The sequence below is a fragment of the Lepisma saccharinum genome, chromosome 25 (assembly GCF_977018435.1).
Source record: "Lepisma saccharinum chromosome 25, izLepSacc3.1, whole genome shotgun sequence".
NCBI classification, from domain to species: Eukaryota; Metazoa; Arthropoda; class Insecta; order Zygentoma; family Lepismatidae; genus Lepisma; species Lepisma saccharinum.
The window spans coordinates 41874-66136 of record NC_139253.1 but is presented as its reverse complement, the minus strand read 5'-3'; the positions used below and the strand labels follow the sequence as shown (position 1 = coordinate 66136).

Here is a 24263-nt window from a genome sequence, read left to right as displayed (position 1 = left end):
CGAGCGAAGCGAGCAAGAAAATTTTACAAAATGTATTTTACTTCCATAAAATTTGACATCGAAAGAGAAAATTGTACCTCTGTGTTCCCCTGAAAGTGCCCTTGTCTGTTAATATTTGCCCCTCCAGATTTTTTTTTCAAGATTGGCGGGCAATACCTACCTGCCCCCTGCGGTTGCGCAGCTGGTGTAACATGGAGCGACGTGAAATATAAAACACACACGCAACATGTGTAACCTAAATTACATAAATTTTCTCTAAAAAGTGCAGTCTCCCTTTCTTCCAAACAATTGTTCATGCATTTTGGACGAAATCAATAAAGGGAAGTCTTATACTTATATCTCTGGTAAACTACAATGCGTTACAGAAAAGAAAATACATTGCGAGCGAAGCGAGGAAGAAAATTTTTATATCCATTTTCTTGCAAACTGAAAACAATATTGATTTAATAGGGCGCAAAATTCTATGGGGCCCCATGGCATTCTCTCTTTTAAAACTTTTTTCATTTAGATTGTTCGGCACTCAGGGCTGACTCCCGCCGCTCCCTAGCTACGGTTCTGAACTTGACGACACGAAGAAAAGTAGGTATTGCGAGCGAAGCGAGCAAGAATATTTTACGAAATGTATTTTCATTTGCATAAAATTTGAAACCTGGGGGTAATTGCCCCCTACAGGTGCCCTTGGCCGTCGATATTTGCCCCCTTAGAATTGATTTCCGTTCAAGGTTGGGGGGAGCAATGCCCTCTGCCTCCCCTGTGGTTACGCCACTGTGTAGCCCTTGGTCGTGTCACTCTTTGTGAGCTGGGAGCATCTGCATTGGTCGGCGCCCTTCCACGGGGCTCGAAAAGGCTTTGAAAGAAAAAAATGTTTGTCGCGGAGTTGACAGAGAATAAATTGCCTTAATATAACCTAGAGACTTCTAGCCGGAAATTCAGTGATTCGGTTCCACGTGTTTCTTTGTAGTGGGCGATAAATCATTTGATTTCCAAAGAAGCAGACAAGAGAAATTCTGTTGCCGGATATTTTCGTCTCAGCGGACGTAGCTTGTCTTCACTGCCCATGACACGCAGAAGGTTTGTTACAAAATAAAAATACAGTAAATCCTCGTCAATCCGGACTAATGGGAGAAATAAGTTGACCGGTTTAACTGAAAAAACCTAAAAGAACAGTAGAAAGTGAATTAAAACGCCGAAACACGTATTTCTTCCTTTGGGCTCCTCTACACACCTGCGAAGTTTCATGGAAATCGGAGGGGAACACAGGGGTCAGATCTCCACTTCAATTTCTCCTAATCTTGACATTTGATGGGGGTTTTGCCCCCTAAAACCTTTTTTAAGCCGAAACAAAAAAAAACACACACGACCCTGTTTTGTTCCCATCAATGTAATAAAAACAGTGAGATGGAATGATGGCTTTATTTCGTCAGCTAAACTTTTATCAAGGCCCTTGCTCCCCATAATCGGAGGATTTGAGCACGCCTAAAATTCCTTATACAGAAATAGTGTTATTTGTCGTATATCCAGAAAGTTGATTGATTTGTTTTATTTTACTTCGCTTTTTGTGCCACTTTTGGGAAAATTTGCGAAGATGGGGATGAGTGATAATATGATGAAATTGATGAATGGACATTTACAAACATCCGCGGCTAAGCCGGAATTCCAACCCGGGATCCCTGGCGTCGTAGCGCGATGTGCTAACCACTCCCCCACGGTGGCCGGCCCCAGAAAGTTGAAAGTGAATGAAATTTTTATGGTGTGTTTTGTATGGTCGTTATCAATAGTAAGTCTGTCATATTATTCCACTAAATAATTTCTTTGGAACAGAAAAAAACAACATATAATTAATGTATTTTATTTTACATAAGACCTATGCCTACAAGTATTTTTGTATATGATGACCCAGAACTATCTTATGTTGTGATTTCTTTGGGTCTGACTGTAATATATATATGTAATTGGTAATAAAATAACGCAGTAAAGTATTAAGTAAATATATTTTATCCCCCTACTTACAAATTCGAAATTAAATTGAACGGACGTTCAAAATGTTTAAAAATAGCACTATTTCCATCACAGATCATCAAGTATTTTTTTACCATTGACCCTCAGAAATATCTCAAACTGACAATGAACGTCCATTGAACTTATTTATGATCGACAGCTAAAAAGTCATTCATTTGCGTGGCTGGTTGATAATCCACCACCAGATAGAATTTACACAATATTTACCTAAACTTTGGGTAAAGTCACCTTCCCCCTAAAAAAAATCCCTTGGTAATGGACTTGTGTTCTCACAAAAGAAAGTTAATTTGGCACAATTTTTCTTTTGTAGGCAAACCTTTTGTAAAGGTGTACTTCAGTCTGTGCAACCAGCCCTTCCCATTTGTGAACAATATACTGGGGAAATCCCCCGTCCTTCACTGTTGTCATGGATATCGCGTAGTGAAGAACTGTTTACAAGCATCGGCCAAACCATTGATTATCCCCCAAAACCGTTCCCTGCCTTCTTTTTTCTTTTCCTAGCTCTCAGCATGCGCTTTTCTTGGAAGACTGGCCGATTGTGAAAGAAAAAAGGGATGGCGTCTAAAAAAGAACGTTAAGGTCGGAAAATATGACAAGATGAGGGCTGACTACAAAGAAAGTATACATAACCCCTCCCTTTCGAAAATCCTGGGCACGCCACTGCGGGGGGCATGTGCTGAGGTAAAGAAGACACCGAACGAGCAAAGCAAGATTGTAAAGAGTGCACATCGTGGGATACTGTGAAATGAAAGTATTGTCGCTATGCATTATCAATTTGCAAATAAATAGTTCTCAAGATTTTCTTGCTCGCTTCGCTCGCAGCATGTTCATTTCTATATAGATTTATTATTATTAAAACTTTATTATTTATTGAAGAATCATATTATATCTGCAAAGTGTGCACGCACCGAATGCGATGCATTCTCACCGATATTCCATCGATGAATTGGGCACCCCCCCCACACACACACAAAGATAATCTCTTGAGTTCCACCTACGACAAGAACCGTACAAATACAGCAAAAAAATATTGTTCAAGTGTTGGGAATTTCTTTATAACTAGCTTAAGAATTCATGAAATAATCTCTGGTAATAATATGTTTAAATTTTGTGTTTTTCAATGTCATCACTTGTGTTTGTCTAACGATTGATTAAATCAAGTACTGAACATTATTGGAAAGCAATACTTGAAACGTTAGACTGAAATGTTAACATTATCACGAAAATCTATTTTCCATCTTTTTTCTTCTGAAATGTTACGTGAAAGGGGGGGGGGGGTTAATCTCTGGAAACATCTATGAACAAATTGAATTAGGGCAAACATTTTAAACACAGTCCAAATTATGCACTTAACATCCCCAAACTTACACCCCCCAAAGTTTCCAACCCCCTCCTCCCCGCCGTCCAAGGGAAAAATCCTGGATAAACACCTTATGCTCAGATAGGCCAATCAGGACTGGACGTAGAGTTTAATGGGGGATCCGAACCATTCTGGGCCTCTACCACGGAATTGAACCCAGGACCTCTTGATTACAAAGTTACAACACGCAACGCAACATCAATCCGAATCTTCGATCACAAGCGCTGGAGTATCGCTACATGAAAACGAGCCAACTGGAATGAAGTCATAAGTACATACCTTAATTTCCTCCAAGAGTTCGTTCTTCGGAAGCTTGCATTTGTTGACGACGTGGATTCCGTGGTCTTGGAGGATTTTGACGCACGCTGGGTCGACTGCGTCGCTGATGAAAACACTCTTCAAAGGCAAGGCCATGTTGCGTTCGAGTCGGGCGCTACGCTAATGCAAGTCTGCACTCCTGGCCTTGCTTGATATACGACCGTGACCGTGGCGTCTCCACGCGGCCAGGGATTGAAGTATTAGCAGCTTCCATTCAAGGGCATCCTAATCTGCCCGTTTCTGCACGTTATGGTATACGTTTAGCCATCGTTCTAAGTAGAATGTTGCCAACGAAGAGACCATTGCCTGTTGCCACGAGAATGCATACCTGCGATATCGTCGTAATTAATGTTGTTTATTTCTTAATTGTTCTAGTTTTTCTTCGTTTTCTGACCCATTAGGCTAATCGCGAAGATGAGGGTGAATTAGAATTAGTGAAGGATCACTCTCAAAGACCAATCGAGACTTGAACAATGATCCATCGCGACGAGATCACAACTGCCTTGACAACCGAGCGGAGATGGCATAGAATTTCATTTTATGCATTTATTGCATTTATTGATAATAACAATTTTTGTTTCTATTGTTGTTGCGGTGATTCAGTTGGCTGCCACGCGGGTAACCTAAAGTGGTTCCGGCGAGGGAATGGACTTGAGGAAATCCATATGTGTGTGTGTCTTTAGCGCGTCAGTAATGCATCGAGATCAAAGCGACGTCTAGGGAAAGAAGTTTGCATGCCATTGGACACGATTTTAATAGGATACATCCTCGAAGAGCTGCGAATTACGAATGGTCAGGGACGGCGACAGGGGTAGGCACGGGTGGGCAAGATCCCACCCAAAAATTTCTGTGCCCACCCGATTGCCCACCCAATCAAATTCAATAAGTACATTTGTACTTGGGGATATATGAATGATTCAATAAATACGTGTATTCTGGTGTTCATAACATGTACATTTTACTTGTGAATATTATCTATGCTAGGAGATAAATCAGAAGTAAATGAAGTCCACACAGCAGAACCTTTAGTTCCAGAACCTAACTTGACTGAAGTTAAAGATGCTATTAAAAGGCTAAAGAATAACAAAGCACCTGGCATTTATTTAATACCAGCTGAGTTAATTAAATATGGTGGAAATTCATTAATATGTCAAATTCATAAATTAATTTGTTTAATATGGAATAAAGAAGAAATCCCTCAACAGTGGAAAGAATCCATAATTGTTCCTGTGTTTAAAATAGGTGATAAAATGAACTGCAATAATTACCGTGGAATTTCTCTACTCTCAACAACATATAAAATATTATCTAACATTCTTTTAACAAGACTAACCCCATATGCTAATGAAATTATAGGTGATTATCAATGTGGATTTAAACGTAACAGATCAACTACAGATCAAATTTTTCACATCAGACAGACACTTGAAAAAAAGTGGGAATATAATCAAAATGTCCATCAGCTATTCATTGATTTCAAAAAAGCATATGATTCGGTGAAAAGAGATAAATTATATAATATATTAGTAGAGTTTGGAATACCTAAGAAGCTTGTTAGTATGATAAAAATATGCACCAGTGAAACAGAAAGTAAAATTCGTGTGGGTATTAATATGTCTGACAAATTTACAATTCATGATGGGTTAAAACAAGGAGATGCATTATCTCCATTGCTCTTTAATTTTGCCTTAGAATATGCTGTTAGGAAGGTAAAAGAAACTAAAGAAGGACTAAAATTAAATGGTGTGACTCAGTTGTTAGCATATGCAGATGATGTAGACTTACTGGGAGATGATGTGAATACAATTAAGAATAATGCTAAAATATTTTTCAAAACTGCTAAAGAGATAGGTTTGCAAGTTAACAAAGATAAAACTAAATATATGCTTACAGGCCGAAACCAAGTGTTAGGTAATAATCAAAATCTAATTATTGATAACAACTCGTTTGAACCAGTTTCCAAATTCAAATACTTAGGAGTAATATTAACAAATGAAAATTATATTAAAGAGGAAATAAAAAGTAGGCTTAATTCAGGAAATGCATGTTACTTCTCTCTTCATAAACTTTTGTGTTCTCGTTTAATATCTAAGAAACTAAAAGTTAAAATATACAAAACAGTAATTTTGCCTGTGGTATTATATGGATGTGAAACTTGGTCCCTTACATTGAAAGAGGAACATAAATTGAGAGTATTTGAAAATAAGATCCTTAGGAAAATCTTTGGACCTAAAAGGGATGAGGAGACAGGAGAGTGGAGAAGGTTACATAATTTAGAACTACATAATTTGTATTCATGTCCAGATATTATTAGAATAATTAAATCAAGAAGACTTAGGTGGGCAGGCCATGTGAAACGAATGGCAGAGGAAATAATAGTTTACAGGATTCTTGTTGGGAAACCTGATGGTAAGAGACCAGTAGGAAGGCCAAGACGAAGAAAACCTTCGGGTATAAGTATGCTACAGAGTATAGTATAGTTTTAATTAGCTCTGCATTGAAATTGCAGAAGTGTCATTTTTTATTTCATTACAATTTTTATATACCTGCCATCTTCAAATATCAATATGGTATGCGAAATATCAACTTTATATTCGTTCTACTAATAAGAACGAATCACAATAAACACTACAATACCGAAGTGAATAAATTTTAATAAACCAGTTATGTATGGAAAAAGCTACAGAATTATTCAATTGCTAATGACTGGCTTATCATATTTAGAAATCCTCGTTCGACACATAAATTTTGCCACACGAATCAGCCGAAAATGTCGACAGAATCTGTAGATGCAGCTGAAGTAAAGAAAAAAGTTATGTCACGAAGTATACAGAATACGATTTTGTTAGTTTGTTTCTAAGCCCACTGTTATGCTCAGATGGGCTAATCGGGACTAAACCTACAGTTTAACTTGTAGTACGAACCAGTGTGCATTGTGCTTCCACCAGAAGAGGGGACAGTCCAACACATGACCTCTTCATTATAATGCGACAGCGTTATGCCATTGGGGAAAAATTTACAGAAAGAACTCGCACCAAACGTGTCATTTTATCACCACAGAAGATGCGTCCATTTTAAGAGGGTGATTGCATGAGAAAAATTGAGACTTTCGGAAAACAACGTCAATGTTCACGGAATTAGCTGCCTTGATCCACTAATGAAACGCTGTTCAATTGAAACTACCACATCAACTTTCTAACAAGTACAAGCTAATGAAACTCCATTTTTGGAAGAGTAAGTCGTGGTTGGTTTGTTTTATTTTAAGTCATTTTTCTGCTAATTTTGATAATGACTACGATAAGGTTCAATGGTGATTAGATGAAAGTAACGAAGGGGCGAAAACAAACACACGCTGACACTCAAAATACAAACCCTCATAAATTATTACTTTGACAGTGGCTCCAGGCGCCAGGGACTCGTTGCCCTGAAATAATAAAGTTTCCAGGGTATGCTGCACAGGTTGACATTCTAATGTATTCGAAATGGTCACACCATACAACCCAAGTAATCTACAAAAAATAGATGAATTATTACTGGTACGGTGATCAACTTCGATGAATTCCTTGTGTCCTAAATAATTTTGTTACCTCAAAAATTATGTTCATGTAATCATACGTGTGTGGCTTCTCCCACATTAGTAACATGACAGTTCATAAAACGAATATCAACTTAGCTAATAATCTCTTCAATTCTGAACAGATTTTTCAATCTTACTTGTTTATTACTTATGAGTGATATTTTGTCAACATAGCCTTTCATTAGCCTAGGAATACTTCATGGACAATGAACAAAGAATTGGTTTTCCGTGTGTGTTTTAAATCATTACTAATAAGACGTTCATTTTAATCCAAACATGCAGTGGTGGCGATTAGGAGGATTGGGAAGTGGGGGATGCAGTTGCCCCGGCACATTTTGCCACTTTTTGCCCCCGCACTATGGCCTCTTTATGCTAAGCATTTTCTACCAAGAAAAAAGTATATTGTCCTTGCCCCTCAAATGTTGGCACCCAATCGCCGCTACTACAAACATTCAGATAGATTTCTCAGTTGTACAAACCTTGTAAGTTAAGAAAAGTAACCCCCAAGGAGTAAGAAAACTCTTTCAGTCAAAAACTCATACGATGAAAATATGTACTATGCTCAGGAACATGTCATGAACTTCACGATTGTCTACCATCGCACTTTCTATCACTGTCGCGTCGGCTACCGTGGCGGAGTGGTTAGCACATCGCGCTACGACGCCAGGGGTTCTGGGTTCGAATCCCGGCCTGGGCATGTATGTTTGTGAGTGTCCATTCATCAAATTCATAATGTCATCGCCCATCGCCCATCTTCGCAAATTAGCCAAAAGTGGCACAAAAAGCGAAGTAAAATAAAGCAAATCAATCAATCAATTAAATCAATCTATCACTGTAGCCGAATACATAAAATGAAGTATGTGCCTTGTATTTGCAACACAAGCTTAAACATAATTCACATTTATTTCACTGTATTAACATGCATGAAAGAATGTGATTAGAATCTATGGTTGCGCATGGGTAAACACTTCCTTTAAATGATTGTGTCCATCAGAGACAAAGAGAAAGGAAATGGAACAAGATGCGAGAATAGATTAGAAAATAATAAAGATGAAAACCAGAAAAGGAAAGGAAAAAGAAGTGAGAGGAAAATCGGGAGTGTAAGAGAGAGGGGGGATACATACGTCTTACACACACATATATACTATATATGGTCTTACATTTATACTGCCCACCCTAATCTATGAATATGGCGCTTCTGCCCACCCGGTCGAAAATTTCTGGCGCCGCCCCTGCGAATGGTTGTCTCGGACAATTACAGTGTTGAACAATTATAGCTACTTCCGTTGAATGAAAAGTCCTCCACAGTGACAATGCTAATGTTTCTGTTCATGTTGAAGTTAATAAACAAAATATGCGACACTTGTCATCTGATAACTAACTTTGGACAGAAACCGTCTCACAACGTTCCCATAGTGTTCTGATGTTCCGCCCTACTGAAAAAGAAACTGTAGAAAGTACCTTCTTCCGTAAGCAAGGATGATAAAACTTGTTAATTTAACAAATCCAAGTAGCCCTCATTTAAGGTTCCGTCGAAGGAAAATGGACTAACCAATCGTGTTGCACACAGCATGCCACACCATTCGGCTGTGATCTGCCCAAAATGGGTTTTCAGATAAAAAGCGTCGAATATTCTGTTTATGAACATGAAAATTAACCTCGTCACTGTGAAGGACTTTTCATTCAATGGAAGCGTCACACTGTGAAATTTTAGCCTGATTTGATATATCATATCGCCCCCTTCCCATTTAAAATTCTGAAGTTGAATTCAAGATGGCGGACTTCAAGATAGCGGTGAAGGATTAAATTACTTTTTCGTAATTTAAATGCATGTTCCTGATCATATTATTTTCATCATATGAGTTTTTGACTGAAACGTGGGGGTTAATGATCACTTTTCTTGGCTTACAAAGTTATTACAACTGACAAGTGACAAATGTATCTGAATGTTTGCAGTAACAGCTATCGGGTGCTAAAACTTGGGAGCAAGGACAGTATACTTTTTTGGTAGAAAAGTCTTAGCATTAAGAAGCCATAGTGCGGGTGCAACAAGTGGTAAAATGTAGCGGGGGGACTCCTCCCTCGCTTCCCCTAATCGCCGCCACTGGAAATTTGGATTAACCAATTCTTTGTTCATTCTGCATAAAGTATCCCCAGGCTTATGAAAGGTTATTTTGACAAAATATCGCCCAAAAGTAATACGATAAAGATTGAAAAATCTGTCAGCTAAGTTGTTATTCGTCTTCTGAAGTAAGTCTTTGTTACTCATGCGGGAGAAGTGATACACGTATGGTTAGATGAACACATACACTGAGGTAACTTATAGTTTAAATTTTGGACACGAGAAATCGAAATTGATCACCATACACGGTAATTCATCTCTTTTTCACAGACGACTTGGCTTGTATGGCGTTACCTTTTCGAAAGCGCTCAAGTGTCAACCTCTATCCCACGCAGTATACCCTGGAATCTTTAATCTTGCAGGCGAACGAGTCTCTGGCGCCTGGAAACACAGTCAAAATAATAATTTATGGTTGGTTGGATTTTCAATGTCTGCGTGTATTAGTTCCCCCCCTCCCTTCGTCACTTTCATCTAATCACCATTGGACCTCATTGTCGCCATTAGACAAAATTATCAGAAAAGTGAGTTCACATAGAACAAATCAGTCGAAGCAGCAATAACTTACTCTTCCAAAAGTGGAGTTTCATTAGTTCATACCACTTCGAAAGTTGATGTGGTAGTTTCAGTTTCACAGTCTCTCATTGTTGGATCAAGACAGCTAACTTCGTCAACAATAACGTTGTTTTCTGAAAGTCTCAAATATTTGTCTCTGGCAATGCACCCTCTTAAATGAACCCATCTTTTATGGTGATAATATAACACGTTCCCTGCGAGTTCTTCCTGTATATTTTTTCTCCAATGGCATAACGTTGTCGACTTATAATGAAGAGGTTGTGGTTTCTGCTCCCTCCCCTGGTGGAAGCACAATGCACACTGGTTCGGACTCCACTTTAAACCGTAGATTTGGTCCCGATTAGCCTATCTGAGCATAAAATTCGACTTAAAACAAATAAACAAAATTTTCTTATGGATACTTCGTGACATACCTTTTCTTCTTTACTTCATCTGCATCTACAGATTCTGATGCTTCGAAAGTTTAAACCACTCTCATCGTGATTGATTAATTCTCTAACGCCCTCAAAACAAAGCTTTCCTTCCAACACCTTCTTCTTTTAATTCTACGTAAGTTAATCACAAGAAAAATTTGCATGATTACGTAACTGATAGGCAAAATTTATGTGTGGAACTAAGATTTCAAAATAGAATTAGCCACCCATTATCAATTCAATAATTCTGTTGCTTTTTCCAAACCCACATAACTGTTACATCAAAATCAATGTACCTCGGTATTGTAATGGTTATTGTGATTGCTTCTTATTAGTATTTATTAGTAGAACGAATACAAAGTTGTTATTTTGTATACCATGTAGTTATTTGAAGATGACAGGTATGTAAAATATAAATATAAAAATTATAATGAAATAAGAAAAGAGACAATTCTCGAATTTCAATGTAGACCTAACTAAAAATCGGAATAATTTATTGTGTTGTTGGAGGAAGCAACGCTGAGGTTTTTATTTGTTTATTAAGATATTATTTTAATCATACGCATGCCGGGATATATACAACACCTAGACCCCACCCCAATCCTCTCCACAGTTTCAGTTATAACTTTTCGCCAAGCTACATGAGGCGGTTAGTTATACGTATTTCTACATTTTTCAACACATCCGAAGAACCTCCTTTTTTTTGGTACTTTTTAAAGGAGTTTCTTCCCCAGTGAAGGCCCAGAGCTGCAGCCCTCAAGCTCACCCTAAAACCTGATCTCATTTTGACCATACCCTGCATAATTTTGCGCCTCCTAAGCCAACTAGCTATTTCTAATCCGTAGAAGTATTCAATTGGTCACAGTTTTCTTGTTTCAAGATCTATAGTAATTCTTTTTGCTTTCTAATGACAAAGTTAAATCAGCTTTTTATGGGATGATGATGTGTGATCATTTCTAGCATAGATAATATTCATTAGTAAACTATATATAAAATGAACACCAGAATACACTTATTTATTGAAACATTCACATATCTCTAAGTATATGTACTTAGTGAATTTGATTTGGTGGGGAATCGGGTGCGCACCCGTGCTCATCACTGTCGCCGTCCCTCCATGTGACCCTCCTTAGCTTTCGACGGAAAAGACAAAAATTAAATTTCCAAGTCCATTCTCGCCGGAACCATTTTAGTTAGAAACTCTAGTTGGGAATTATGCAGACAAATGCCTCTGGGGATCACTCTCCCTCCACCTAGCTTTAAAAGTGGCCGGAAAGTGGTTGCGCAGGGGGGCAAGAGGCTAGATGTCCCCCGTCCACAGCCAAGCAAGCCGTGCTGTTTTAGCCCACATATACGCAAATTTTATTTTATTCTAGACCCTCCTTCAAACTCAAACACTTATCTTTCCAATAGGCTGTATTTCCCAACATGCGTGATCGGAAAGATGATGCCCTGATGCAACGCTCGATCTCCCTCGTAAGGCCACAGTCCATCCTTTGACGCACGGCGGTAGCTTGATACGAGATAACGCATGGCCTCGATGGGGCAAGATGGAAACGAAATAGTTCCTCCCGGTGACGTCACGCGTCTTTCGAAGGGACGTGGCCACCAACGGGAAGGAACGGAAACCTCGATGCAGTAGATATTGGATATCAATGTTAACTCTAGCTTACGCGTGCCGTACGAGAAACTTACTTACCTTAAAAGGAGGGGGGCTCACAGGCCCACACTTTTTTAATCACTAAAATTCAAGAAACAAATTTGTTATTGAATTCCTTCTTGCTATCTTGTTTATAGAAGTTTAGTTAATTATTTATTAATTATAATGATTACAAAAATTACCATCCTTAATAAAAAATAATAACCAATTATTGCAAGAGTGTTACACCCATATGTTACCTTTCATTAAACTCACAAAAACATAATAACTTTTTATTAAAGGTTCTTTGTTTATAGAGGAGCAGTTGTTTATTAATTGTAATAATTACAAAAAAATATCATTATTACCAACCAATTGTACACGCTCACTGGCATGAGTGTCTCGAATAACATGTTTTTAAAGATTGCGCCTGAAACGCCCCACAAGTGCATTTTGCCTCCTATTTACATTTCATTTATGTTTTTTATGAACAAAGCAAATACAGAATTTTCAAAACACCCTAGGGAACAATGTAATTTATTTTCAATTCTTTATAAAAATTTTCACAGTTCAAAAATTGAAAAAAATAGAGATGGTGGGCCTGACAGCCCCTCCTCCCCCGCGGGTATGCTAGGGTTAAGCCTTAGATTGGCACAGTGCTAAAAGAACATGAAAAGTATTGACTTTTTTTCTTCTTTTCGCTAGAGCGTATTTTTGTGATTGAAATATTACATCCTTCGTCTCGCATATTTCGCACATTATACACAGTTCAGAAGAATCAATTATTGTGTGGTTTGAATTGGACATGTGCATTTAGGTTTTATGGTATTTTTCAGGAAGTGTTTCGTAGCTGTTTACCGGAAACTGAGATATCATTGTCACGGAAGCACAGAGATGTGGTTCCTACACAAAACACGGAGAGAAAGAATGAAATAACGAAGGAAAGAAAGATAGAACGAAAGAGAGAAAGAAGGAAGGAAAGAAAGAAGGAGAGAAGGAAGGAAAGGGAATAGGAAAGCAAGAAGGAAGGAAAGAAAATAAGAAAAAGGAGAGAAGGAAAGAAAGATAGAAAGAAAAAGGAAAGACAGTAAGAAATATCGAAGGAATGAAAGAAAGAACGAACGATATAAGGAGAGAAGGAAAAAGAGAAAGAAGGAAAAACGTAAAGAAAAAGAAACAAGAAAGAAAAGAAAGATGGAAACAAAAAGTACTAACGAAAAAAGAAAAAAAGAGAGAATGAAAGAAGGAGAGAAGGAAAGAGAAAAATAAATAAAAGAAAGAAACAAAGAAAAAAGAACGAAGAAAAGATGGAAAGAATGAAGGAAAGGAGAGAAGGAAAGATAGAAAGAAATAAAGATGGAAAGAAAGGAAGAAAGAGAGACGGAAAGAAAGAAGGCAAGAAAGAGAGAAAGAAAGAAAGAACGAAGGAAAAAAAGAAAGTAGAAATAATAAAGGAAAAAGAAAAAGAAGCAGAGTAAGAACGTATTCTCTTATCCCGCTTGCCTTGCTTGTCCCGTTTCCCTTGTCCCATTTTACCGGTTGTCCCGTTTTGTTTGTTTCGCTTCTCTTGTCCCATTTTTTGCTATCCCTTTAACATTTCAAATTTGTTTATCCAAATTTACGTGTTGTCCCGTTTGTCCTTTTCCATTTTTCCTGGTGTCCCGTATTCATTGATGTCCCATTTACTTTGTTGTTCCGTTTCTCCTGACCCATTTATACTGCTGGTCCGTTTTCGTTGTTGTCCCACTTTCCTTTTTTCCCATTTTCCCTGTTGTCTCATTTCCTAGCTGTCCCGTTTGTTCATTACGTTTCTCTTGTCCAATTTTTCATTATGTCTCGTTTTCCTTGTTGTCCCGAATTGTTTGTAACGTTTTCGTCCCAATTTCCATGTTGTCCCGTTTAAATTATGTCCTGTTTTACATTTTTCCCATTTCTCTTGTCCTATTATCCCTGTTTTCCATCTTTTCATGTTCTATTTATCATGTTGCCCCTTATCAATGTTGTCCCGTCTCGCTTTCGGGTCGCTTGTCGTTTTCGTGTCGCTTGCGTGTCGCTTTTCGCTTTCGTCTCGCTTTTGTGTCGCTTTCGTGAAGCTATCGTGTCGCTTTGTTGTCGCGTGTCTCGGTTTTGTCGCTTTCGTGTCGCTATGATGTGGCGTGTCGCCGTTTTGTCGCTTTCGTGTCGCTGTCTTGTGGCTTTGGTATCGCTTGTCGCCGTTTTGTCGCTTTTGTGTCGCGTCTCGCTTTCGCTTGTCACTTACGTGTTGCTTTCGTGTCGCTTTTTGTCGCTATCGTGTCGCGTGTCGCTTGACGCTATCGTGTCGCGTCTCGCTTTCGTGTCGCTTGTCGCTTTCGTGTCGTTTTGGTGTCGTGTGTCGCCTTCATGTCGCTTTCGTGTCGCTTTCGTGTCGCTTTCGTGTCGCGTGTCGCCGTGTTGTCGCGTGTCGCCGTGTTGTCACGTGTCGCCGTTTTGTTGCCTTCGTGTCGCTTGTCGCTTCCGTGTCGCTTGTCGCTTTCGTGTCGCTTGTCGCTTTCGTGTCGCTGTCCTGTGGCTTTGGTGTCGCTTGTCGCCGTTATGTCGCTTTTGTGTCGCGTCTCGCATTCGCTTGTCACTTACGTGTTGCTTTCGTGTCGCTTTTTGTCGCTATCGTGTCGTGTGTCGCCTTCGTGTCGCTTTCGTGTCGCTATCGTGTCGCATTCGTGTCGCTCTCGTGTCGCTTTCGTGTCGCGTGTCGTCGTGTTGTCGCGTGTCGCCGTTTTGTTGCCTTCGTGTCGCTTGTCGCTTCCGTGTCGCTTGTCGCTTCCGTGTCGCTTGTCGATTCCGTGTTGCTTTCGTGTCGCTGTTGTGTCTCTTTGGTATCGCGTGTCGCTTTCGTGTCGCTTTCTTGTCACTTTTGTATCGCTTTCGTGTCGCTTGTCGCTTTCGTGTCGCTGCGTGTGGCTTTGGTGTTGCTTTCGTGTCTCTTTCGTGTCGCGTCTCGCTTTGGTGTCGCGTGTCGCCTTCGTGTCGCTTTGTTTTCGCTTTCAGGTTGCTTGTCGCTTTCGTGTCGCTTTCGTGTCGCGTGTCGCCTTCGTGACGCTTTGGTGTCGCGTGTCTCCGTTTTGTCGCCATCGTGTCGGTTTACGCTTTCGTGTCGCTGTTTTGTGGCTTTGGTGTCGCCAATCGCCGTCTTGTCGCCCTCGTGTTGCTTTGGTGTCGCGTGTCGCCGTCGTGTTGCTTGTCGCTTTCGTGTCGCTTGTCGCTTTCGTGTCGCTTGTCGCTTTCGTGTCGCTGTCGTGTGGCGTTGGTGTCGCTTTCGTGTCTCTCTCGTGTCGTGTCTCTCTCGTGTCGCGTCTCGCTTTCAGGTTGCTTGTCGCTTTCGTGTCGCGTGTCGCCTTCGTGACGCTTTGGTGTCGCGTGTCACCGTTTTGTCACCTTCGCGTCGGTTTTCGCTTTCGTGTCGCTGTTTTGTGACTTCGGTGTCGCCTGTCGCCGTCTTGTCGCCCTCGTGTCGCTTTGGTGTCGCGTGCCGCCGTCGTGTCGCTTGTCGCTTTCGTGTCGCTGTCGATTGGTTTTGGTGTTGCGGGTCGCCGTTTTGTCGCTTTCGTGTCGCTATGGTGTCGCGTGTCTCCGTTTTGTGGCTTTCGTGTCGCTTTCATGTGACTTTGGTGTCGCTTGTCGCCGTTTTGTCGCCTTAGTGTCGCTTGTCACTTTCGTGTCGCTTGTCACTTTCGTGTCGATTTCGTTTCGCTTAAGATTCGCGTGTCGCCTTCGTGTCGCTTTGGTGTCGCGTGTCGCTTTCGTGTTGCTATGGTGTCGCGTGTCGCCGTTTTCTGGCTTTCGTGTCGCTTTCTTGTCGCTCTCTTGTCGCTTTCGTTTCGCTTTCGTGTCGCTTTTGTGTCGCGTATCGCCGTTATGTAGCCTTCGTGTTGCTGTATTATCGCTTTGGTGTCGCGTGTCGCTTTCTTGTCGCTTTCGTGTCGCTTTCTTGTCGCTTTTGTGTCGATTTCTTCTCGCTTTAGTGTCGCCTTCGTGTTGATTTGGTGTCGCTTGTCGCCGTTTCTCGCCTTCGTGACGCTTTTCGCATTTGTATAGCTTTCGTGTCACGTGTCGCCTTCGTGTCGCTTGTCGGTTTCGTGTCGCTTGTCGTTTTCATGAAGCTTTCGTGTCGCTTTCGTTTTGCTTAAGATTCGCGTGTTGCTTTCGTGTCGTTTTCGTGTCGCTTTGGTGTCTCGTGTCGCCGTTTTGTCACTTTCGTGTCACTTGTCGCTTTCGTGTCGCCTGTCGCTTTCGTGTCGCTGTCGTGTGGCATTGGTTTCGCTTTCGTGTCTCTTTGGTGTCGCGTCTTGCTTTGGTGTCGCGTGTCGCCTTCGGTTCGCTTTCGTGTCCCTTTCGTGTCGCGTGTCGACTTCGTGACGCTTTGGTGTCACGTGTCGCCGTTTTGTAGCCTTCTTGACTCTTTGTTTTCGCGTGTCGCCGTTTATCGCCTTCGTGTTGCTTGTCGCTTCCATGTCGCTTTCATGTCGCTTTTGTGTTGCTTTCTTGTCGCTTTAGTGTCGCCTTCGTGTGGATTTGGTGTCGCTTGTCGGCGTTTCTCGCCTTCGTGACGCTTTTCGCATTTGTATCGCTTTCGTGTCGCGTCTCGCTTTCGTGTCGCTTGTCGCTTTCGTGTCACTTGTCGCTTCCGTGTCGCTGTTGTGTCGCTTTCGTGTCGCTGTTTTGTGGCTTTGTTTTCGCCTGGTGCAGTCTTGTCGCCCTCGTGTCGCTTTGATGTCGCTTGTCGCCGTCGTGTCGCTTGTCGCTTTCGTGTCGCTGTTGATTGGTTTTGGTGTCGCGTGTCGCCGTTTTGTCGCTTTCGTGTCGCTATGGTGTCGCGTGTCTCCGTTTTGAGGCTTTCGTGTCGCTTTCATGTGGCTTTGGTGTCGCTTGTCGCCGTTTTGTCGCCTTCGTGTCGCTTGTCACTTTCGTGTCGATTTTGTTTCGCTTAAGATTCGCGTGTCGCCTTCGTGTCGCTTTCTTGTCGCTTTTGTGTCGATTTCTTCTCGCTTTAGTGTCGCCTTCGTGTGGATTTGGTGTCGCTTGTCGCCGTTTCTCGCCTTCGTTACGTTTTTCGCATTTGTATCGCTTTCGTGTCACGTGTCGCCTTCGTGTCGCTTGTCGTTTTTGTGTCGCTTTCGTGTCGCTTGTTGTTTTCGTGAAGCTTTCGTGTCGCTTTCGTTTCGCTTAAGATTCGCGTGTCGCATTCGTTTCGCTTTCGTGTCGCTTTGGTGTCTCGTGTCGCCGTTTTGTCACTTTCGTGTCACTTGTCGCTTTCGTGTCGCTTGTCGCTTTCGTGTCGCAGTCGTGTGGCTTTGGTGTCGCTGTCGTGTCTCTTTGGTGTCGCGTCTTGCTTTGGTGTTGCGTGTCGCCTTCGTGTCGCTTTGTTTTTGCTTTAGGGTTGCTTGTCGCTTTCGTGTCGCGTGTCTCCTTCGTGTGGCTTTGGTGTCGCTTGTCGCCGTTTCTCGCCTTCGTGACGCTTTTCGCATTCGTATCGCTTTCGTGTCACGTGTCGCCTTTGTGTCTCGTGTCGTTTTCGTGTCGCATCTCGCTTTCATGTCGCTTGTCCCTTTCGTGTCGCTTTCGTCTGGCTTCGGTGTCGCTTTCGTGTCTCTTTAGTGTAGCGTCACGCTTTGGTGTCGCTTTTCGCTTTTGTGTCGCTTTCGTGTCGCGTGTCGCTTTGCTATCGCTTTCGTGACTCTTTCGTGTCGCTTTCGTGTCGAATTTGTGTCGTGTGTCGCCGTTTTGTCGCCTTCGTGTTGCTTGTAGCTTCCGTGTTGCTTCCATGCGACACGAAAGCGACAAGAATGCGAAACGAAAGCGACACGAGAGCGAAGAGAAAGCGTCGCCGTTTTGTCGCCTTCGTGTGGCTTTGTTGTCGCGTGTCGCCGATTTGTCGCCTTCGTGTTGCTTGTAGCTTCCGTGTTGCTTTCGTGTCGCGTTTCGCCTTCGTGTCGCTTTGTGGTTAGGTTAGGTTAGGTCAGGTTAGGTTAGGTCAGGTCAGGTCGCTTAAGATTCGCGTGCTGCCTTCGTGTCGCTTTCATGAGGCTTTGGTGTCGCGTGTCGCTTTCGTGTCGCTATGGTGTCGCGTGTCGCCGTTTTGTGGCTTTCGCGTCGCTTTCTTGTCGCTCTCTTGTCTCTTTCGTTTCGCTTTCGTGTCGCTTTGGTGTCGCGTATCGCTGTTTTGTAGCCTTCGTGTTGCTTGTCGCTTCCGTGTCGCAGTATTGTCGCTTAGGAGTCGCATGTCGCTTTCTTGTCGCTTTAGTGTCGCCTTCGTGCGGCTTTGGTGTCGCTTGTCGCCGTTTCTCGCCTTCGTGACGCTTTTCGCATTTGTATCGCTTTCGTGTCACGTGTCGCCTTCGTGTCGCGTGTCGTTTTCGTGTCGATTTCGTGTCGCGTCTCGCTTTCGTGTCGCTTGTCACTTTCGTGAAGCTTTCGTGTCGCTTAAGATTCGCGTGTCGTCTTCGTGTCGCTTTCGTGTGGCTTTGGTGTCTCACGAAAGCGACACAAGAGCATAAAGAAAGCGTCACGCGACACCAAAGCGACACGAAAGCGACAAGCGACACTAAAGCGACAAAACGTCTACACTTGACACCAAAGCGACAGGAGAGCGAAAAGCGACACGAAAACAACAAGCGACCTGAAAGCGAGACGCGACACGAGACACCAAAGCCACACTAAAGCGACACGAAGGCGACACGCGAATCTTAAGCAAAACGAAATTGACACGAAAGCGACAAACGACACGAAGGCGACAAAACAGCGACAAGCGACACCAAAATCAATCGGCAGCGTCACGAAGGCGACACGCGACACGAAAGCGACGAGAAAGCGGAACGAAAGCGACACGAGAGCGAAAAGAAAGCGTCGCCGTTTTGTCGCCTTCGTGTCGCGTGTCACTGTTTTGTCGCCTTCGTGTTGCTTGTAGCTTCCGTGTTGCTTTCGTGTCGCGTTTCGCCTTCATGTCGCTTTGTGGTTAGGTTAGGTTAGGTCAAATCAGGTCAGGTCGCTTAAGATTCGCGTGTCGCCTTCGTGTGGCTTTGGTGTCGCGTGTCGCCGTTTTGTGGCTTTCGTGTCGCTTTCGTGTCGCATTCTTGTCGCTTTTGTGTCGCCTTCGTGTGTCTTTGGTGTCGCTTGTTTCTCGCCCTCGTGGCGCTTTTCGCATTTGTATCGCTTTCATGTCACGTGTCGCCTTCATGTCGCTTGTCGTTTTCGTGTCGCTTGTCGCTTTGGTGAAGCTCTCGTGTCATTTCGTTTCGCTTAAGATTCGCGTGTCGCTTTCGTGTCGCTTGTCGCTTTCGTGTCGCTTGTCGCTTTCGTGTCGCTTGTCGATTTCGTGTCGCTGTCCTGTGGCTTTGGTGACGCTTTCGTGTCGCGTCTCGCTTTGGTGTCGCGTGTCGCCTTCGTGTCGCTTTGTTTTCGCTTTCGGTTTGCTTGTCGCTTTCGTGTCGCTTTCGTGTCGCGTGTCGCCTTCGTGACACTTTGGTGTCGCGCGTCGCTGTTTTGTTGCCTTGGTGTCGCTTTGTTTTCGCGTGTAGCCGTTTTGTCGCCTTCGTGTCGCTTGTCACTTTCGTGTCGCTTTCCTGTCGCTGTATTGTCGCCTTGGTGTCGCGTGTCGTCGTCTCGCCTTCGTGAAGCTTTTCGCATTTGTATCGCTTTCGTGTCACGTGTTGCCTTCGTGTCGCGTGTCGTTTTCGTGTCGCTTTCGTGTTACGTCTCGCTTTCGTGTCGCTTCTCGCTTTCGTGAAGCTTTCGTGTCGGTTTCATTTCGCTTAAGATTCGCGTGTCGCCTTCGTGTCGCTTTCGTGTCACTTTGGTGTCTCGTGTCGCCGTTTTTTCGCTTACGTGCAACTTGTCGCTTTCGTGTCGCTTTTGTGTTGCGGTCGTGTGGCTTTTGTGTCGTTTTCGTGTCTCTTTCGTTTATCGTCTCGCTTTCTTGTCGCTTTCATGTCGCTTTCTTGTCGCTTTAGTGTCGCCTTCGTGTGGCTTTGGTGTCGCTTGTCGCCGTTTCTCGCTTTCGTGACGCTTTTCGCATTTGTATCGCTTTCGTGTAACGTGTCGCCTTCGTGTCGCGTGTCGTTTTCGTGTCGCTTTCGTGTTGCGTCTGGCTTTCGTGTCGCTTGTTACTTTCGTGAAGATTTCGTGTCGCTTAAGATTCGCGTGTCGCCTTCGTGTCGCTTTCGTGTCTCTTTTGTGTCGCGTCTCGGTTTGGTGTCGCTTGTCGCTTTGGTGTCGCTTTCTTGTCTCTCTCGTGTCGGTTTCCTTTCGTTTTCGTTTCGCTTTGTTGCCGCGTGTCGCCGTTTGTCGCCTTCGTGTTGCTTGTCGCTTCCGTGTCGCTTCCGTGTCGCTGTATTGTCGCTTTGGTGTCCCGTGTCGTTTTCTTGTCGCTTGTGTTGCATTCTTGTCGCTTTAGTGTCGCCTTCGTGTGGCTCTGGTGTCGCGTGTCGCTTTGTTGTCGCGTGTCGCATGTCGTCGTTTGTCGCCTTCGTGTCGCTTGTCGCTTTCGTGTCGCTGTCGTGTGGCTTTGGTGAAGCTTTCGTGTCTCTTTCGTGTCGCATCTCGCTTTGGTGTTGCGTGTCGCCTTCGTGACGCTTTGGTGTATAATGTCACCGTTTTGTAGACTTCGTGTTGCTTTGTTGTCGCCTGTCGCCGTTTGTCAACTTCGTGTTGATTGTCGCTTCCGTGTCGTGTTCGTTTCGCTGTATTGTCGCTTTGGTTACGCGTGTCGTTTTCCTGTCGCTTTCGTGTCGTTTGTCGCTTTCTTGAAGCTTTCGTGTCGGTTTCGTTTCGCACAAGATTAGGGTGTCGCCTTCGTGTCGCTTTGTTTTCGGTTTCGATTTGCGTCTCGCTTTCGTGTCGCGTTTCGCTTTCGTGTTGCTTGTCGCTTTCGTGTGGCTTTTTACTTTCGTGTAGCTTTCGTGTCGCTTTTTGCTTTCGTGTAGCTTTCTTGTAGCTTGTCGTTTTCGTGTCGCTTTCTTGTCGCTCTCGTGTCGCTTTCGTTTCGCTTTCGTGTTGCTTTGTTGTCGTGTGTCGCCGTTTGTCGCCTTCGTGTTGCTTGTCGCTTTCGTGTCGCTGTATTGTCCCTTTGGTGTCCCGTGTCGCTTTCTTGTCGCTTTGTTGTCGCTTTTGTGTTACTTTCTTGTCGCTTTAGTGTCGCCTTCGTGTGTCTCTGATGTCGCGTGTCGCTTTGTTGTCGCGTGTCGCGTGTCGCCGTTTGTCGCTTTCGTGTTGCTTGTCGCTTCCGTGTCGCTGCATTGCCACTTTGGTGTCCCGTGTCGCTTTCTTGTCGCTTTCTTGTCGCTTTGTTGTCGCTTTCGTTTCGCTTTCGTGTTGCTTTGTTGTCGTGTGTCGCCGTTTGTCGCCTTCGTGTCCCGTGTTGCTTTCTTGTCGCTTTGTTGTCGCTTTTGTGTTGCTTTCTTGTCGCTTTAGTGTCGCCTTCGTGTGCCTCTGATGTCGCGTGTCGCTTTATTGTCGCGTGTCGCGTGTCGCCGTTTGTCGCTTTCGTGTCGCTTGTCGCTTTCGTGTCGCTTGTCGCTTTCGTGTCGCTGTCGTGTGGCTTTGCTGACGTTTGGTTTCTCTTTCGTGTCGCGTCTCGCTTTCGTGTCGCGTTTCGCCTTCGTGACGCTTTGGTGTATCATGTCGCTTTGTTGTCGCGTGTCACCGTTTGTCGCCTTCGTGTTGCTTGTCGCTTCCGTGACGCTGTATTGTCGTTTTGGTGTCGCGTGTCGTTTTCTTGTAGCTTTTGTGTCGCTTTCTTGTCGCTTTAGTGTCGCCTTCGTGTCGCTTTGGTGTCTCGTGTGGCGCGGTTTTATCGCTTTCGTGTCGCTTTCGTGTCACTGTCGTGTGGCTTTGGTGTCTCTTTGGTGTCGCGTCTCGCTTTCGTGTCGCGTCTCGCTTTCGTGTCGCTTTCTTCTCGCTCTCGTGTCGCTTTCGTGTCGCTTTGTTGTCGCGTGTCTTCATTTGTCGCCTTCGTGTTGCTTGTCGCTTCCATGTCGCTTTCGTGTCGCTGTATTGTCGCTTTGGTGTGCCGTGTCGCTTTCTTGTCGCTTTGTTATCGCTTATGTGTTGCTTTCTTGTCGCTTTAGTGTCGCCTTCGTGTGGCTCTGATGTCGCTTGTCGCCGTTTCTCGCCTTCGTGACGCTTTTCGCATTTGTATCGCTTTCGTGTCACGTGTCGCCTTCGTGTCGCTTTTTGTTTTCGTGTCCCTTTCGTTTCGCTTAAGATTCGCGTGTCGCCTTGGTGTCGCTTTCGTGTCGCTTTGGTGTCAAGTGTCGCCGTTTTGTCGCTTTCGTGTCGCTTGTCGCTCTCGTGTTGCTGTCGTGTGGCTTTGGTGACGCTTTCGTGTCTCTTTCGTGTCGCGTCTCGCTTTGGTGTCGGGTTTCGCCTTCGTGTCGCTTTGTTTTAGCTTTCGGGTTGCTTGTCGCTTTCGTGTCGCTTTTGTGTCGCGTGTCGCCGTCTTGTAGCCTTCGTGTCGATTGTCGCTTTCGTGTCGCATGTCGCTTTCGTGTCGCTGTCGTCTGGCTTTGGTGACGCTTTCGTGTCGCTGTCGTGTGGCTTTGGTGACGCTTTCGTGTCGCGTGTAGCTTTGGTGTCGCGTGTCGCCTTCGTCACGGTTTGGTGTCGCAATTTTTCGCCTTCGTGTTGCTTGTCGCTTCCGTGTCTCTTTCGTGTCGTTGTATTGGTGCTTTTGTGTCGCTTTCTTGTCGCTTTAGTGTCTCCTTCGTGTGGCTTTGGTGTCGATTTTCGCCGTTTCTCGCCTTCATGACGCTTTTCGCATTTGTATCGCTTTCGTGTCACGTGTCGCCTTCGTGTCTCGCGTCGTTTTCGTGTAGCTTTCGTGTCGCGTCTCGCTTTCGTGTCGCTTTTTGCTTTCGTGTCGCTTAAGATTCGCGTGTCGCCTTCGTGTCGCTTTCGTGTCGTTTTCGTGCCGCTTTGGTGTCTCGTGTCGCCGTTTTGTCGCTTTCGTGTCGCTGACGTGTGGCTTTGGTGTCGCTTTCGTGTCGCTTCCTTGTCGGTTTGGTGTCGCGTGTCGCTTTCGTGTCTCTTGTCGCTTTCGTGTCGCTTTCTTGTCGCTCTCGTGTCGCTTTGATTTGCTTTCGTGTCGCTTTGGAGTCGCGTGTCACCGTTTGTAGCCTTCGTGTCGCTTTGTTGTCGCGTGTAGCCGTTTTGTCGCCTTCGTGTTGCTTGTCGCTTCCGTGTCGCTTTGGTGTCGCTGTATTGTCGCTTTGTGTCGCGTGTCGCTTTCTTGTCTCTTTCATGTCGCTTTCTTGTCGCTTTAGTGTCGCTTTCGTGTCTCTCGTGTCGCTTTCGTGTCGCTTTGTTTTCGCTTTCGTATCGCGTCTCGCTTTCGGGAGGCATGTTGTTTTCGTGTCGTGTGTAGGCTTTGTGTCGCGTTTGTTGCCGCCTTTTTTGTCGTTTTCATGTCGCTTTCTTGTCTCTCTATTGTCGCTTTGGTGTCGCTTTCTTAACGCTTTCGTGTCGCTTTCGTGTCGCTTGTCGCCCTCGTGTCGTCTTGGTGTCGCGTTTCGCCGTTTTGTCGCCTGCGTGTCGCTTGTCGCTTTCGTGTCGCTGACAATTGGCTCTGGTGTCGCGTGTCGCCGTCTTGTCGCCTTCGTGGCGTTTTGTTGTCGCGTGTCGCCAATTTTTCGCTTGTCGCTTCCGTGTAGCTGTTGTGCCGATTTGGTATCTCGAATCGCGTTGTTGTCGCTTTAGTGTCGCTTGTTTTATTTCGTGTCGCTATCGTGTGGGTTTGGTGTAGCTTGTCGCCTTCATTTCGCTTTCGTGTCGCTTTGTTGTCGCGTGTCGCCGTTTGTTGCCTTCGTGTTGCTTGTCGCTTCCGTGTCGCTTTGGTGTCCCGTGTAGCTTTGTTGGCGCTTTGTTATCGCTTTTGTGTTGCTTTCTTGTCGCTTTAGTGTCGCCTTCGTGTGGCTCTGGTGTCGCGTGTCGCCGTTTCTCGCCTTCGTGACGCTCTTTGCATTTGTATCGCTTTCGTGTGACGTGTCGCCTTCTTGTCGTGTGTCGTTTTCGTCTCGCTTTCGTGTCGCGTCTCGCTTTCGTGTTGCTTGACGCTTTCGTGAAGCTTTCGTGTCGCATTTTTTTCGCTTAAGATTCGCGTGTCGCCTTCGTGTCGGTTTCGTGTCGCTTTGGTGTCTTGTGTCGCCGTTTTGTCGCTAACGTGCCTCTTGTCGCTTTCGTGTCGCCGTTTTGTCGCCTTCGGGTTGCTTGTA

The 24263-nt window shown here is 44.3% G+C and overlaps 1 protein-coding gene across 1 annotated transcript in view; it reads right to left on the bottom strand.

Annotated features, from left to right (window-relative positions):
* The window catches only part of LOC145978621 (D-3-phosphoglycerate dehydrogenase), a 47998-nt gene extending 44156 nt beyond the window's left edge, over nt 1-3842 (bottom strand). The window contains exon 1 of the mRNA XM_083111353.1: nt 3659-3842. Within this exon, the coding sequence (XP_082967479.1) occupies nt 3659-3793 (135 nt within the window). The 5' untranslated portion in view covers nt 3794-3842. The remainder of the gene's footprint in view (nt 1-3658) is intronic.
* Between the last annotated feature and the right edge of the window lie 20421 nt (nt 3843-24263).